The 17,356-nt window shown below is 39.2% G+C and overlaps 1 protein-coding gene across 1 annotated transcript in view; it reads right to left on the bottom strand.

The window, feature by feature from the left end:
• Nucleotides 1-8,482, bottom strand: part of RABEP1 (rabaptin, RAB GTPase binding effector protein 1) — a 30,747-nt gene extending 22,265 nt beyond the window's left edge. Inside the window, exons 1-3 of the mRNA XM_010283683.1 lie at nt 8,152-8,482; nt 5,813-6,016; nt 4,403-4,563 (exon numbers count right to left, since the gene is read on the bottom strand). Coding sequence (XP_010281985.1) covers nt 4,403-4,563; nt 5,813-5,945 — 294 coding nt within the window. The 5' untranslated portion in view covers nt 5,946-6,016; nt 8,152-8,482. The remainder of the gene's footprint in view (nt 1-4,402; nt 4,564-5,812; nt 6,017-8,151) is intronic.
• Between the last annotated feature and the right edge of the window lie 8,874 nt (nt 8,483-17,356).

Raw genomic sequence — 17,356 nt, 5'->3', positions numbered from 1 at the left:
AGTTCCCTGAAAGCAAAATCAGACTGTTTAACAGCAACCAACTGGAAAGATAAATTGAGGTTAAAGTTTCCACTCAAACTCTTAATAAAATGAGAGTATCTATCTTGTCAAAAAATGCTATATTAGGACACTGTCACATGTGGCAAGAGGTGCCACAGCATCACATTTCCTGTGTTAAAAACACGTTATTCAGACTCCTCCAGAGGCGTGACCATTAAAATGTTTATTTCCTTCTAACTTTTTGCCAGACTAACTTTACGGTCAAAGACCAAGGTTTTATACATTATCAGCTTGTATTTATTCATCACCTAATCAAAAACAAAGCACCGAAGCCGCTTCTGCCCCAGCAAAGCATGCTTCCCCCCAGCGCAGCGGCTGAAGAACATGCTGCAAGGATCTACAGACTACAGCACAGTCTCCACATGCAAGATGGCTCCACAGAAAGAACACGCTAAAAATGAGACCAAATCAGCACACAAAACATTGCATTGCTAGCCTGACAGCTAGCCACAGCAATCCTGAATGTCCTTTACTGTTACTCCAACCAATGCTTTCAGAAGAACAAAAACCTGGGTGGAAAAGTCTCAGGCACGTACTGTACCTGAATTTGCTCCTTAAAAACAAGACAAGCGTAAAATACACAGACACAATTTGAGAATCTCTCTTTAAAATAGAATGTTAATGTTCGTCTAAATCTGTTCCACTGTTCTTTATCATTACCAATGAAAACAGCTCACTGTAGATCAGATTTTATGGCCAACTCTGTCACAGAAATCAGATTATCCTCCCCTTCCCATTTCCCCGCTTCTGACTAATAAGCACACTTCATAACAGGAGGTTCGTCCTTTCATGCTCGCTCTATATGCAAAATACCTGTTCTGCAGACTTCTGCTACTCAGAGCTTGACACAACTGTGCTAAGGAGAATCTTTATATTCATCACAGCTCCAACAGAAAACTAGATCATTTCCTGAATGGAAAATGAGGTCTGAATAAAAAGGACTAGCCACATTTTGCTAGTGTGCAAGACTCATGCTCACCAAGTCATTGTCCACAGGGAGCAGAGAGGACTTGCGTGGAAGCCCACGTTGCTATGGCTAGACCGCTTTTAGAATCTGTGGTAACAAAAAACGCAAAACCTATCTGGTATTATAAAGCAACAGGAAGATAGAGAGATTTTTTACAAATCACCAATATATTTTCTGAAAGATGAATCGCTAGGTAAGCATGCTCATTGTTAGAACAAGGCATTTACCTTTTTTGAGCTGAGAGGGAAGATTTATAGAATACACACAGAGTTTTCAGCAAAAATTTCTTAGAAATTGTTGCTTTGTTATAAAAAAAAATAAATCACAGAACACAAAAGTTTTCTACAGTGATTTGGCTATTTGCAACTCAAAATATATTTACATGGAAAAGCAAAACAGCTGCTTCCAGACACATCCCAGTGCATGTGTTCCACCAGACATGCTCCTTCTGACAAGGGGATGCTCAAGAATGCCAAATACCATGTTTGCAGGCTAGAGTTGGATACCTCTGGCAAAGTAGTCACAATCTAGTAAATACAGCTCAAAAGAGTATGCTTATCAAAACACTACCCACCTACTCTAAGTACTCACAAACCAGGATAAATACCATGCACACTGGAAGTCTGAGAGCACACATACCAAAACTGTACACTCAACCAAATAAACAAACTTTAAATTCAAAGAGATATTTACAGAATTGGGAACAACATTGGTTATCTACCCTTAACCTCTTTCAGGGAAAAAGCATGCAGACAACAAGCATAACCATTAGCAATTATTGTAGACACAGTATTACATTTCATTGATTTTCTTTGTTGTTTAAAATGGATTTTATAGTCACATTGAACACAACTGAACTGAGATATTATCCAGCCAACAGAGCCAGAAGGTTAGTGTCCTGGACTGCAACATGTAGCTTGTAACCTTGCCGCTGCTCTGCCCATTCTTCTCACCTCACCTCTCGCTGACAATGCTAGGCAATGGTACGGTTTTCTGCTAGTTTTAAAGAAATGTGATATATTATATGCTGGTACAGCACCTACTTACAACCCAGAGAGCACAGACAGGAAAGTACTTTTTTTTATTATTTTTTTTTTACTCCTTTGAGATTTTTGGAGATTCCTTAGAACTGGCTAGAAAACAAAAATATTTTTAAATAACTCTTTCCAAGTTTATGCCTAAAAATAAAATAAATCCATCCTTATAATGGAGCATATAAAGATGGAGGATGAGTACAACATTGTTAGCTGAAAATGCCATTTTGCATGAGGAATTGATCACAAGTCTTCAAAGAGCATATCCCAACTGATAAGAATATCCTTTCCTACTGATTGCTGAAAGATATCCTACTGAAAGATATCCTCTCCTACTGAAAGATATCCTTTCCTACTGACTGCTGATGTATGAATATTCATTATTTTACTAGCCAAACACAGCTTTTTGTGGGCTTAGGATTTGTTTGTTTGTTTTTTAGGTGAAATGAATGTCCTTTTTCTAATTTTGATCTAATTCTTAGTCTCCTTGAGGAAAAACCTCACAGGTTTAATGACCAAGAAGATTAAAAAACCCATGCAAAACAGTTTCAAGAATTATTTCAAGCTGCACTCTGAAGACCAGATTTACCCTTCCCCTTCATATTACATAAAGTACACATTCCTCTGGCTCTGCAGGCCTATAAAGATTTCCAAGTTTATATTAAACACAAATTAATAAACTGATCACCTTTTCTTTTAGTATTACAAGGGATATTGATTTCCTTTTCAAAGGAGTATAGTTGAAACTGTTTTTTACCTGCCATACTAACCTTACATGCTAACAGACACACAGTAAAGCCACCAAGGTCAGGGCAGCTGCTCTGTCATCTGAGCAACTTGCAGCTCCAACTGTTACATGATCAGTACATTCAGCTAAAAAAAACCAAAACACACAACCAAAAAAAAATCCCAAAAAACACCAAGTGCTGAGATTTTAGTTACTGGAAAGACTCTCTCAGTCAAGAGAGACTGTTTTCTGAAAATTCTTACTGGCAGTTTGTTGGTAATGCACTGCCAGGACTTTTACACTATGAACTCTGCATCTTCCGGGTTGTTTCTACAAGACTCACCACACCGATCCAATTTTGAACCTTCCTTCTGGCTTCAACCGAAGTCTTTTTTCCTCTTAATAAAGTTAAAACATTCTCTTAAAAACAGCTCATGTCTTAAAGTTCCAGTGGCAGTAATTCTGTAGTCAGAACGTTGGCAAATAGGCTTTACTCTGACTTCCACCTTTATAAATCAGGACTACATGAAGAAGCAGTCTCACTGAATTCCAAACAGGAATTATGCAACTACAGCTAGCAGTATTCAAGAATCTCTAAGTCTCAGAAAAAGAATTCCATTTTGCAACACTGATTGCTTGTTACAACATAGTAAAAAGAGGTAAATACTTACTATGTGGAATGTTTGTGACATTCAATACTGCATTTCTTCTGCTGACAGCAAGCATAAACAAGAAAATGCAGTGATGTGGCATATTACCAGATGTTAGTCTACTCCTTTGTTGAATATAGGGGCATTTATTACAGTGAAATTGTCTTAGAATACCTTGAAGACTACTGTAAGCCTACTGAGAAGACAAATTCACTTAAATGCACGTTTTTATTGTATAATAAACAAAGATTGCAAAACATTGTTCTATTATGACAGGTTCAGTTTCCTGCCTGCCTGAAAGAGAAATACACCAAATCTTCAAACTCAACACAAGGCACCACAGTCTACTTCAGCGAATTCTTCTGTCACAGAGCTTTGAACAACAACAGAATTTTTCAAAATTCCAGGGCAACTATCTTTCATCATCTAGAACCTGTTATTTTATGACAGCAAGGTTCTCTATTTCCTAGGAAGCCACTAGCATGTGTTCCACAAACATGGCTTACCTTAAAGAAAGACAAAAGACATTTTAGATACAGTGGCCATTAAAAACCTCAAAAGAAGTTTGTAAGATCTGAGAAAAGGAATAAAGGTGCAGAAGTGTAAAGGAAGTTTTATAAATCTGCAGTCAATCCAGAAAAATCTAAAGGGGGCTTTACTTGAGTTCATTTGACATTATGACTAGAGACTTTATAAGGCCACCTGCTTTTACAGGCCGAAGGCCAAACCTTACCATCTTCTCAGGTGCAATCCTCTTACTGAATCCACATAATCGGATACAACACCTTTATGGATTCAAATGCAGGATTAGGTCATGATGACTTCCATGAACAAAGAGCTGAATGTTGGCAGAACGAGGCTATCTGTACTTCTGAGGAATTATAGCAAGGCACAGAAATGAACTCATGCATAACACCACAAGCATATCTTGAAACACAAACTGAAGAGCTAGATTTCAATGTACCTTTTTCATTTCATTTTCTAGGTTTTCTTCCTCTTGACCTTCAGACAGTCGCCGCCTTAACTCTGCTATTTCCCGTTCCACATTTTCTCGATATTGATTCCACTGAGCTCGCTCTTGCTCCAACCTGTGATGATACTGGAGCTCATAGTCACGAACAGTCTCTATAAAACAGTATTTTCAAAGCTTATTTTTAATGTGAGTTAGAAAACAGAGCTTTAGGAACTCCATCTCCAACCAGTCAATGATTTATCATAATTGATCAAAATTAGGACAACAGTGATCTCTCCCCTTCCCTTTGACTCTTGCTCCAAAAAACAACTACACAAGCAAAAGATTCAAAGGAACTGCATCTCAATTTATCCCATTACTAGAAAATAAACAAACCTCCAAAACTGCGTAACTCCTAATTTCAAAACAATGTACATGTCTAACATCCTATTTAGCAGCACACTTTTACTTCCAAGCACATCATCCAAACAGACTACTGAAACCCTACTTATTTTACTCCAAAATGCAAAGATCTAGGAACTTCTCACATAGCTTTAATTTCCCTATTATTAATATTATCCCTTCAGGTAAAAGCTGTCTTTGTTTACATACGTACAGCAGCTGGCACAACTGAGCCTTGATCTAGGTTCATGTACCTATAAGATCATAAATAAACAGAATTTTTTACACTCAACATACATGAAGATTTGTGTTCTCTGGTGGAAAAGCATAATCAGGTGATGGAATAACTGCCGTAAGGCTCAGGATATTGTGAACCTGTTTGTGAACCTTTAAGAAAACAGCCAGTTATGGCAACAGCCTGTCCTCAGTTTACATCCTGCATTTTGTTTCTTACACATAGTTTGCCTCAGAAACGTCAACAGCTGTGCAATGTGCAAACATAACAAAGAATAGCTCAGAACTATAAAGAAAAAAACAATGACACACGACTGATACGGAGCAGCATGTTCAGTCAGTAGTCTGGGGAAAAGTCCATGTGATAGTACTGCAGGGACACTTAACTGTTTGACAGCAGAACTATGTTTACACAGAAGGAGAGAAGAGAATCACGCTGTCAGCCTAAAGCCGTTTTCAGACTTGTCAAATTACATGCATTATACTTATCTTTGTGGAAGGATGAAGTATCACATTCACAGTCCCTTAAAAATGCTTTGTATATATATGGCAGTTCCCATCGCCATGATTCCATCTAAATTCTGTCCTCATATTAACAGAAAAAAGAACCACCGAGCTACTTTTCACAAACTCAGGAACTATGCTTCATCCGTCACTTCTGTAGCCCAGTTTTGCCAAGTCATGAAAAGCAGCTATCCATATTCTGTGCCAAGAGCAGGCACAAATCACTAAACGCACACGAAAGAGGTGTCCGATCTTAGCAGCAGCAGCTTGCCTGGTTGTTACCTTTCATAATAGCTTGTAGTGAAGCTACTTCTTCTTGCCACTGTCTCTTCACCTCATCGATAGCTTCCTGCTTTGTATTCTCTGATACTGTAGCTATAGCTTTGATGTTCTCCATTTCAGCATGAGCTTCCATCAGCTGGGTTCGCAATTGGCCCAGATCGTCTTGGGCTGCTTGCAGCACTGCATTTTGTCTTTTCAGGTCCTCTGAAAGGAAGCAGTATTTACATTTAGCTTGATTAATTAATTCAACCTGAAGAGTATCCATAGTTGGTACAGCAAAGAACAGCGCTCTAACAAGGGGGTGAAGGAAGTACTGATAAGCATTTACCTGTAACAACCAAACAAACTTTAGTAGGTGGCTTTAGTCTTTCCTGACCTTGCTTGCCCATGCCTTTTATTAAAAAACTACCTTCTCATGGATGCAGCCACAAAGCAGACACTGTTGATATAACCTATGAATCAATATACCTGATGAAAATGAAGTCTGCTTTTAACTAGCTCAGTATTATTTAACTTATTCTGGTAATGAATCCAGAAAAGATAAGAACAACAGACAGACAGTTCTTTCCCCGTTTTTGTCACAAACTTGGTCCTGAATTTAGATAGAACACTTCATATTTCTTTAACAGAAACACTCTGTGACCACTACCTGGAGCCCACATAAGAAACTATGCAGCCTAATTTGTTCTTTACCATGACTTTGCTAAAACTAAGCTTCCAGTAAAAAAAGGTGATACATTCAATGGAACATCCACTATTTCTCTATTTATTGCAGCTATAAACAGAAATTAAACTGATTTCACATATCCTCCTGAGTTTTCAAGTTAATCTGAAGCAAAAAGCTCTGGAAGATACATATTATGCAATTCATGAGAAAAGCACTAACACAAAATACAGTTTTATGCCCACATAGCCTATTCCAATGGCAATCACTTTTAGCAGAAACATCTGGCCAGTGTACAATAAACAGCAAGCTGTTTGTTTCCCTCAGTACCAAAATGCTTAATCCATCCTGGTGCCCAGCACCTTACCCTTTGATAGAGAATATGGAACCCCGAGCTAATCGGGTACTCAAAAGGGCATTAATCCTTGTGTAAAAAACCCCAAGATCTTATTACTTAGTGCTCAAATGACAGTAGCAAGGATGGGCTGCCACAGTCCCAATGTACATTTAGGAAAGAGTCTTGAAGGACAGGGAGGGGGAAAAAGCTTGGGGCGTGGAGGCGGGAATTATGTAATTGCTTGTATATTCTCCTCTGGTATCCTTTCACTTCAGTATATGTGAAAGTTGGATTTATTTCTTTTTCTTCGCTCGTCACAATATGTTTTTATTTTCTGTTTCTGGACTGTTCTGAAAGAGAGAGAATTACTGCTGATGTCATCAGCAGTGTCTTGTATCTTAAATTTCCTTTCATCCAGCTGTTAGAAACACAAAGAAATAGGCCTTCTGTATGATCTGATCTTCATTATGCCTGTTGTATTTCTGCTCTCATAAGCTTATACAAGCAGCTGCAGTCTTAATGCATTATTTTTTGGCTTTGCTTTCATATGTTAAGGACAGGAAAATCATCAGGATTAGAAATAAATCAATTTGGCTCTCAGAACAGCAGCCATCTCTACTCTCCAATTCTTCATCAGATATTTGAGCTCATATGGTTTAAATTTTCCTATAAAGACTGTTACTGAAATAGATGCCCTTGGCTGGTATTAAAACTTTATTATAATGTTTGTCTGCGTATATTCTACTTCAGACGGAAATTTAAGACAAATTAATACTACATAAAAAAAGCCATCCACAAAGTACAAACAGCACAGCATCTAGACTATGTCTTTTCACTTACCAGATCAGCTGCTGTTCAGAGAGAACGAGCACATCATGATTTCAGAATATTAGCACTAAAACTCAGTGCTGGTGTTTCTTGCATATCAAGTTGCTCTGCTGTCTCCTGTCCATGCAGGCAAACCTTTAAATTAATTCTAAAAATTCATTCTAGGAAGCTAAATAGCCACCTATAGAATTTTACTCTCTGCTTGTCTCTTATGTTCTTATGTGTCTGTTTAGAAGACCACTGCCACTTTTTCATTTTTGACAGATCAGAAATAACAATCGTGCTGGATATGCAGTCGACTATCCCAGTACTGGGAGAAAAATCCCTTAAATCCTAATTATCCTTACACAACTTTAAAAAAAAACCAAACAAAACACAAGAAAGTATGTGCTGTGCATAGGCAAATGGGGAGTAGTAGTTGGCATTACAGTTGTTATTCTTCATACAGGGATTATCTGAAGCTCAAGTTTAACTAAACTTTAGAATAATTCAGAGAATCAAGAACCTTACCTTCCTTAGCCAAGTATAACTCCTTAAATTTTGCTCTCTTTTGATTAAACTCTTGCTCAAGTTGCTGCTTTGTGCGCAGAAATTCTGCATTGACCTTTTCCAATTCTGCTACCCGTTGTAGAAGAGCAACTAAAATTAAAACAGAAGATAAGGTACATCACTAACGGTTAAGGCATCCCATTCTGCAACTTTGAGGTTTGGGGCTTATTCTTTTTACAATATCTTTAGTCATTAGCTCAGCTATTGCCCCATGATACATCAGGACAGCTAGTCAGAGTCCATTAAGTAATAAGGGAAGATAAATTTTTTTAGACTGAAGCACCAAACTGTAACAAACATCTTCACAGCACTAAAGGTGCATGTGGCAGGGAAGTCTGTAGAAAATAGCCAATCTCCCAAAGAAAACCATAATTTCTTATATACAATAAAGGAAGAAGAAAAAACAAAACTCCACCCAACCCAGCACCAGAATTCTTTCTATTGGTGCTCCTTTCCAAAACACTGGGAATTTAGTCACCAGGTACAGGAACAGTGTGTGAAGTCTGAACAACAAAGCACGAAGTTCTCAAAGGCTGAGGTCAAAGAAAACAGTGACAGCTGCTCAGCTAACAACCACAGAAGAACAAAGCACAGAAAACCCCACACACTAAAAATGTGATGCGTTATCTTTCCTGTCTTCAGTTCTGCATGTTCACCAAAAGAAGGTTTCTCAGACTATACTCAGAGAAGTTTGCCAGAAGGTGACCACAATCTATGGAGAAATAACTGCTCATAAGATAAAATTCTCCTTATTTCCAGCAGGTAAAAATCCTGAAGGGTGCACATACGTCACACTATTTTCCAGTATTTACCACATTAGCAGTTGATCTGGTGGTACAACAAAGGAGCAAACAGTAGGAAGCCCACAAGGCACTTAAAGATTGTTACAATGCGATTACTATTGAAAAAAACATACATACAATACCACTGTACAATGATATGAAGATCACCCACAACCTGTAATATTGATCTTCATGTGCACTATTAACTTCTTTGCACTTCAAGAAGCATAAGCCTGGTTTAGATGCCAGACGGTTTCACATTGCACACCTCAGAACTCAAATACGAAACAGAAACAAAAGACAGATGAACTAGAACAAAATCCACCTCCATGCTGCAATACACTGAGCAAATAATGTTCCTCTACACAATTCTCTATTTGCTCAGCAAAAGTATTTTATGGACATGTTCCAACTCTGTCATGCAAAGTTGAATCGCTTCTTTTCAGTTATAGCCTCTACATAGCACAGACCAGATATATGTAAAATATTGATCTATCAGAAGTATTTATACATCACACCCAACACACTTCCCACCAGAAGCAAGTAGTGAAAGCATAGTACAAAGGCTACACAACTTCAGCATCAAACATTTAGACTTACAAACAGACAGAATCAGATCTAGAGCTTACAGTGCTAAAATACTGGATGGTCAATGCCATTGAGATTGAGAGAGTTATAGTTATTTTTAGTACCAGATGACTTAGAGTAAGAGCAGACACAAACAAAAGGTCCTTTTAAAAAGCACAGATATGTTTTACTGATTGCTGATTATGAGGGCTTATAGTGTTACAAAGTACAGAACTTAATCTGTCCAACTCTGCATCAGATATGTGTATACGGTTTATGTAGATACAGGACAGAAGAAATCTTACTGTTACTTTTTCATTGAAATCCTCATTTTGGTTTTTTGTCACCTTAAATAGCAACACATCAGTTTGGCCAGCAACTCCTACCTGGCTAGTGCAAAGCCAACTGCACAGGAGTGTTCTCCAGAAAATGAAAGGAACCTGTAGCAAAGACGACACACTAAGAGCAAAGCTTCAAGAGAGTTAGGAGAGCGACTGGGTCAAAAGCAGGAAAGAAATAGCACACATGGAGCCAGGCCCAGGTAGCAAAAACGCTCCCCGAGGCTAAAGAGCTGCCTTGGATCTCTTGCTGAAGTCTTCCAAAGGGAAAGGGTTTGCCGACATTTCCACTCCCCGCTGACTTCTGAGGGAGGGCGATGCTGGCAGCAAAGCCACTTGCCGCAGCCCGGGGGAGAGCAGCTCGCGGGCTGGCCCAGGCCAGAGCCCCGGCGCGGCCCGCTGCTGCAGCGCCTGCTTCACACCTGAGGAACGGAACGCGATGCTTGGCTCTGCGGAGGTGGTTTTGATCTCACGGTTTCAGCTCTTGAAAGGAAACTACTAGAAACACTAACGCCTAAGTGAACTGTATGCCATGGTTAGGGGCAGGTCGCTAAACCCTACAGGACCGGTCAGGCAACTGGGCATCTGCAGTTACCGGCCAGGAGGCCCAAAGCCACAAAACAAACCAAGGAGGAATTTGGACATCACTCACCTTACACACACTGTTTTGAAGGCCATATAAAAAAATGTGTATAATTCTACAATTACTAATTCTGAAAGTTAACAAATCAACTGCAGACATCAGTAAACCTCCCCCACACCCAAAAAGAAGACTCAAGCACTCCTTGTTTACTTGTTTCCCTTTCCAGCTTTCTTTTGCAGAGAGACAGCAGCAGCTGTGCTCCAGCTCCCATCAGAAAGCTGTTGTGCAAAACAACCGAGCTGTATTTCTTCCAAAGATGAGAGTTGCTTCTGCTGAGGATGGAAGGAAGAGAGGGCACCACAAGAGCAGAAACTTCCAGTGCTTTAGGCTGGGGGAACAGACTCATCCTTTTTAAATCCTCCCACCCAAAAGGAAAGAGGGATGGCAGAATCACCAAGCAGTAAATGCAGTTTAAACTTCAAATATTTACGTTCACACTATTCCCCTTCCCTACAACCTGGCAGTTATGTATAAAAAAGTAATGAATAAATAATCAGCCCCCACCACAACAAAGCCCTGGCCACTGTCAGGATCAGCTGTAGGCATTCAAAAAACCGAACTGTTGAAGATCTCAACTGCAGGTCACGCATCACTGCAACTGTGTGTTAACATTCTTTTTTTCCAGATACTAAGTTCAAAGTCTTTTTACCACCTGCACTATGTGTGTGGCAGAGGACAGACCTTGGTGCTCCTCACACAGGAGAGGAGTTTGTCCCCATTACCAGTACCCACACTGCAGTGGTACAAGGCACATAAACTTGGGGACAATAAGCCATGTAATACATCAGCCCCCTGAAACTCATGCGCAAGAAAGTAAAAGCAAAGGAAGGTTTATTTTCTAAGATGTCATGACAACTACCTTCTTTCTACTAAGTATGAATAAATTTTCACCAAAATTACTTCCTTCTCTGGGGGTATGATTTGTATGATGGCCATACAGACTCTCCACTTTCCAAAATGAAAGCATGAAACCAAATGCAAATTGCCAGATGCAGGTAACCTCGGGCTAAAGTGAGCCTGGAGGCACACTGAAGTCAATGGCAGGAAATGGACTCAATTCATAGATTTTCAATTAGGCCTTTGTCATTTACAGCTGACTCCTTGCTCTGAATTTAGGTCCAACTCACCCCAGGTCTGTAACAGAGCTGAAAAAGCATACTGTGTTTACCATCACAGGCTATCAACTTAAAACTGAACAACAACAACAAGCCCAAAAAAGCAAAACATACATTTTGCAATTACAGTATTCATTAACTTGCCAGAGTCCCTGTCCCTATGCTCCCATTTCCATGCACGGAAATGCAGCTATCAATGTTTAACAACAGCTATTAAGTATATAGTCAACAAAGCCTGATAGATGGTCACCTCTCGTGGAGCTACACCCAACTGAAACAGGATCTTGTGTTACACATGAGATCAGAACAGGCACAGGACATGCTGTATTTCATTAAGAGCAGTAGTGTAGAAGACCTAATTCCCTAATTAGGGCCCTAACTCATCAAGAAAGAAACAAAAACTATAAAGACCCAATTTCTTAACTCCTAAAACAGCACTGAGAAAATTTTAAATTAAAATTGATATGCCAAACTGAAAAACAAAAAAGCAAACAAGAAGTCCCTTTGGCCAACAACATATTAGCTTTAAATAGCACTTTTTTTTTCCCCGGAGTATTGGGGCAAATAGACTACTGATGACATAGTTAGACATGCCGATTAAATTACTAGCTTTGTTTCTAATGAATAACACGGATTTTGTAGAGACATTTCAGGTCAGACACAGGGATCACCATCTCCCTGTTTAACACTATAGCAAAGTACAGTGTATACTATCACATGGCTTAACCAGGTAGAAGAACTCAGAAGAAGGGCAGCAAAATTCATTTCAGAGTGGAGTCATCAATTTATAGGAGAACCATGAAACTACTGGAGTACACAAAGAGAAACTCTAGTGAAAAAGATACAACTACAACTTTCTTTTAACCCACTAAACAGCAACATTTCAATTCAAGGAAATCACAGGAACAAACACACATTTCTTGATGACTAGTTACTTAAATGCCACTTCACAGATCAGCTCCCAAAAGGATTAAATTTTATGTATGACAAAGTTTCCAGTTACACAAACATGTAGTGACCGCTCCAGAACTAAGACAGACAAAGCTGATTATCAATAAGACTATTTTTGAATACTAGGTCTATTTATAAAATTAATGCCACAAAGCTTTCTTTGATATTTAACGTGTCAAACATGACATCAGTCCTATATAGCTGAAATCTGAAAAACAAGTCAAAACCCCCTATACATTCAACACATTTTTTGGAGACAAAAAATAAAAATAAAAATCACTTCTGTCAGAATAGTTTGCGTTGCAAGGAACCTTTAAAAGCCATCTAGTCCAACCCCCCTGCAGTAAGCAGGGACATGTTCAACTCGATCAGGCTGCTCAGAGCCCTGTCCAACCTGATCTGGAACGTTTCCAGGGATGGGGCATCTACCACCTCTCTGGGCAACCTGGGCCAGTGGTTCACCATCCTCACTGTAAATGAATTCCTCCTTATATCTAGTCTAAATCTGCCCTCTTTTAGTTTAAAACCATTACCCCTTGTCCTATCGCTCCAGGCCCTGCTAAAAAGTCTGCCCCCATCTTTCTTATAAGCCCCTTTCAAATACTGGCTGGCTGCAGTAAGGTCTCCCCAGAGCCTTCTCTGCTCCAGGCTGAACAACCCCAACTCTCCCAGCCTGTCCTCACAGCAGAGCAGAGCTGTTCCTGCCCTCTGATCCAACAGATCCATGTCCTTCCTGTGCTGAGGGCTCTGGAGCTGGATGCAGCACTCATATACCAGCCATTCTTCTGTCATTTTCCACCTCTTTTCCTGCACCTTCTGCTTGAGACAGAAGTATGGAAAAATAAAAATATATGACCGCCTATTTTTTTTCCATTCTTATTTCCTAAGAGTACTAATTTTCACCTATCATGGCATCATATTTGAGCCACAATTATGTTACTATATAAATTTTTAACCTAAGAGTCTGCCACCAGGATGCATATTTAGACTGCAAAAAGCTTTTCTTTATTTTCTTCAAACAGGATTTCATTAAAAAAAAAACCACAAAACAACCCTCCCCAAATCCCAAATAACAACAACAAAAACAAATAAACCCATCCCCCTTAAAGTATACTCTAATACAATTGTTCTGTAACAGGCACCCAGAAGTAAAGGATTAGATTATGGTTCTTTTAATAAGCACACTGAACAGAAACAACTCCTGACTTAGGAAAGAGGTTGCTTTAATTTCAAGGCACAATATTTGCCCTTACACAGAGATATTCAGCAGCAGTAGACCAAACTGAAGAAAAAAAAAAGGGAAGAAAAGAATCTTGCATTTGGAAGCATCAAGCTTTTTATTTTCCCTGCACAAATGGCTAAAGCTCACTGGTCAGCGTACACTTTTTTAGTTTTATTTGAGGACAGAGAATCACACCAGAATTCTCACTTCCCACCTTTGTTTTCAGAGTGGCAACAAATCCCTCTGGATTGTCACAACTCCCCTTTCCAGTGTACTTACTGCATGCAACGATAATAACTAAAGCACAAAAAGGGAAGGAAGGGAAGAAGAGACTAACCTGCAGCTGTGCAAGGGAGGACATGTTGCTTGCCAGTATTACCAGCAGTAAGTAGTTCTGCAGAAGAAACTCTTAGGCAGTTCCCCATTTTGGGCAGAGTGCCTTTCAGAGGCATTGTTGCATGCATCCAACAATTTCTGGTTTATTGTACAGTTGAAGGTTATTTGACATCCACAATTTGTTATCTATTGACTAAGCATTCACAAGCAAACAATCCAGTACAAATCTAATGCCATACACATAAAGACTCGGCGTTGCTGACAAATGCAGGTATCACTTGTGAAGCAGAATTGAGCCTTGCTGCACCGTATCCGTTACAGTATCTTTTTATTTATTGCAGTAAATCAATAACTGCAGGATCAAAAAAATTCACCTGAGCACTGCACATTACAAACATCTAACCACACTATAGTGTATTAACATCAAGTGGAACTTTGCAATATACTATTAAAGTCTGAAAGTAATACTACTTTTTCACTGAAGTTGAACGACTGAAGTACACCTTTCCACTACAACTTGTGGTCTCAGCAGTGCCTATTCCTACTCTTTATTTCCCTTTTTTATGTTAAAACACTGTATGACATGCTAGATTAAAGATCTCAGAAAAAAAAAAAGCCACCAGTGAATTCAAATAACTAAAATCTAAAGAAATGGAAGTGTTTGAATAAGTGGGAAGATTCTCTTCTATAATACAATCAAGAAGAGAATGAAAACAAAGGGAAGAGGAAAAAAGGGTCCTTTAAATGGCTTAATTAATCCTGCACAGTTGAATAGATATATGCAATAATAACTAAGTAATGTTTGACATGGTATTGTAAAAACTTGCATAGCAGTTTATATGACCATCTTCACGGCATTTTATGCGACTTGATTACATTTCACAGGTGCAAAATCTCTAAGGATCTTGTTCCTGATTCCACCAGCTGGGGTAGCTGCCATTCACCATGAAGCATTGAAGATCAGCACCAAAACTACATCTGGTGCTGCTGTTTTACATCGACTCAGAAGTGTTCACCTGCCCACTGTACACGAGAGCCTTTCTAGGTTCAGGTCAAACACTGATTACCAGAAATGACACTTCGTACTTGTTGGTAAGACAGTATATTGTCCTGTATCTTTCATGTGCAACCATTTTTACTGAAATCTTCCTCAAAGTTGTTTATACAGCAAACATCTTCATGCAGAATTACAAGGAAAAAGGCCAACACAGTGTTTCTCCTTCCCCATTTTTTCCACTTCTCACTTTTTCTCCCTTTTCACGGCGCTCAGAACACATTAACTACTTCCTTGCTTTGTTGTCACCTCCCTCGCCTTCTTTTTTGGCTACAAAATCAGACAATTGCTGCTGTGGGGTCCAATCTCCATCCCCTGACACTCCATTTGCAGTCAGTAAAGGGGAATCACACGTGACTCCCCGCCAAGTTTTGATAAGCCCACTTCATGTGACGAATAATGCTCCTCACCTCTTCTACACGTTTAGTCATTCTGGCCCCAGGTAGTCTAGTTTTAAATTTATGCTTAGTTAAACATTATTAAAATTAGACAGCAATGGAACAGTGTTCACTCACATCAAGTATCACATGAACGCAGTTAATCACAGATGTCCACGCTGACAGAAGTGGGCTTGAATTTTTTTTCCAGCCATTATCTTTCATTTGCTAAAAGCACCATTTCTTCCCAAGGACAGTCCCCTACCTCCATTATTATGACCTGGCTTTTCCTACATCCTTTATCACAGTAGCTGGTTCTTTCCTTCACCGTTTAGCATTGCCATCAGACCTCTCAGTTTTGTGCACGTGCTTAATTTTCTCCATGGAAGTTTCAAGTCGATGTGTGATGGGTTTTGCCATCATTAGTTTTTATTCTATTTAATTTCTGCCATTGATATCTTGACAAGTGGAGAAAACAATCCCTCATAAAATTTCAGGGGAACGCTATTTGTTAGCATTTTTTCAAGATAATCCACCGCACTTTCTGCCTCATCAATTCAGTGATAACTTAAATAGGGCAGCAGTGGATGAATCACAGTGTCGGAAAAGACAACCAGACATCACAATAGATAGTATCCTATGAAAAGCATTTTGGCTGCATGCTGTTGCATGCAGTGAATCTTCTCAGAAACGCAGTGTTGGTAAGCTTGAATGCATATCAGAGTATCTCAAAAGTCAACGGCAAGCTACAGTCTGGTGAACACAGACACTTCAAATTCATCTATAGCTACACAAAATGGAGAGAACCACGTTATCAATCTTATCACAATCATCAGCATGCTCCCTGCACTCTCAGTGCTTGTATCTTATTCCCCTGGCTTTAACAATTTTTCATTTTTATAACTGCTCTTTACAAGAGAATCAACTTCTAAAAAAGACTGCAGGAAAAGAGCTGAATGACTTCTTGAGTTTATGAAGGGTCTATTTACTCTACAGGCTGTGTAGATTTACTCAAACTAGTCACTGCTTGAGCAAACAAGAGCATGGTGATGGCAGCACAAAACTCGGGAAAGGTTGAGCATCCAAGTATTGGATTGTTATCCAAGTACCCAAATTTCTCTAAAAGGGTTCACAGCTTGTGCTGGGTGTCATTGCTGCTACCATTACAGCACTATCAGCTCAAAGCTAGCCCAGGTAGACCTACATACCCTGCAGTCACAGCCTGACTTGATCCCCTTGGCAAAGCTTTTCAAACATTTAATATATCTAAGCCCAAACAACACATCTGTCAAACAGGTCAGCATTCATGCACACTTTCACCACTCCTTTTATTTCATCAGTCTGTCCTACCTCATTAACTGGTAAGCTAAACGTTCTACGTAAGATATTTTAAGCAGACACACAGATTAGGCTCCTTCAGCCTGTAACAAGAGCTCCAGCAGAGTTACCCTTCCACAGTAACCTAAAGCAAGTCCCCCAAAAACTGTCAAGCTGCTTCATTCTTCTTGATCAAAGCAATACTGAAAATATTAATGAGTCTCTGTATTTACGCACGAATGCTTCTGCCAAACTTTTCCACACTACCACATCTCATCATTTGTATGATAGAACCACAAAATCCAGAATAGGATTAAACTACTTCATGTGACAATTATACTTGACAGTGAGGTTTTCCAGACTAGCTTGCCTTGCAAGAAAAACAGAACTTAAATAGAGGATATTGTCTGTTTTAGTAAACCATCAGAAATCTGCTGTTCTGATCAAGTGAGAACATTTCTGAT

The sequence above is a fragment of the Phaethon lepturus genome, unplaced genomic scaffold, assembly GCF_000687285.1.
Source record: "Phaethon lepturus isolate BGI_N335 unplaced genomic scaffold, ASM68728v1 scaffold13543, whole genome shotgun sequence".
NCBI classification, from domain to species: Eukaryota; Metazoa; Chordata; class Aves; order Phaethontiformes; family Phaethontidae; genus Phaethon; species Phaethon lepturus.
This window is presented reverse-complemented; position numbering and strand designations above follow the sequence as displayed.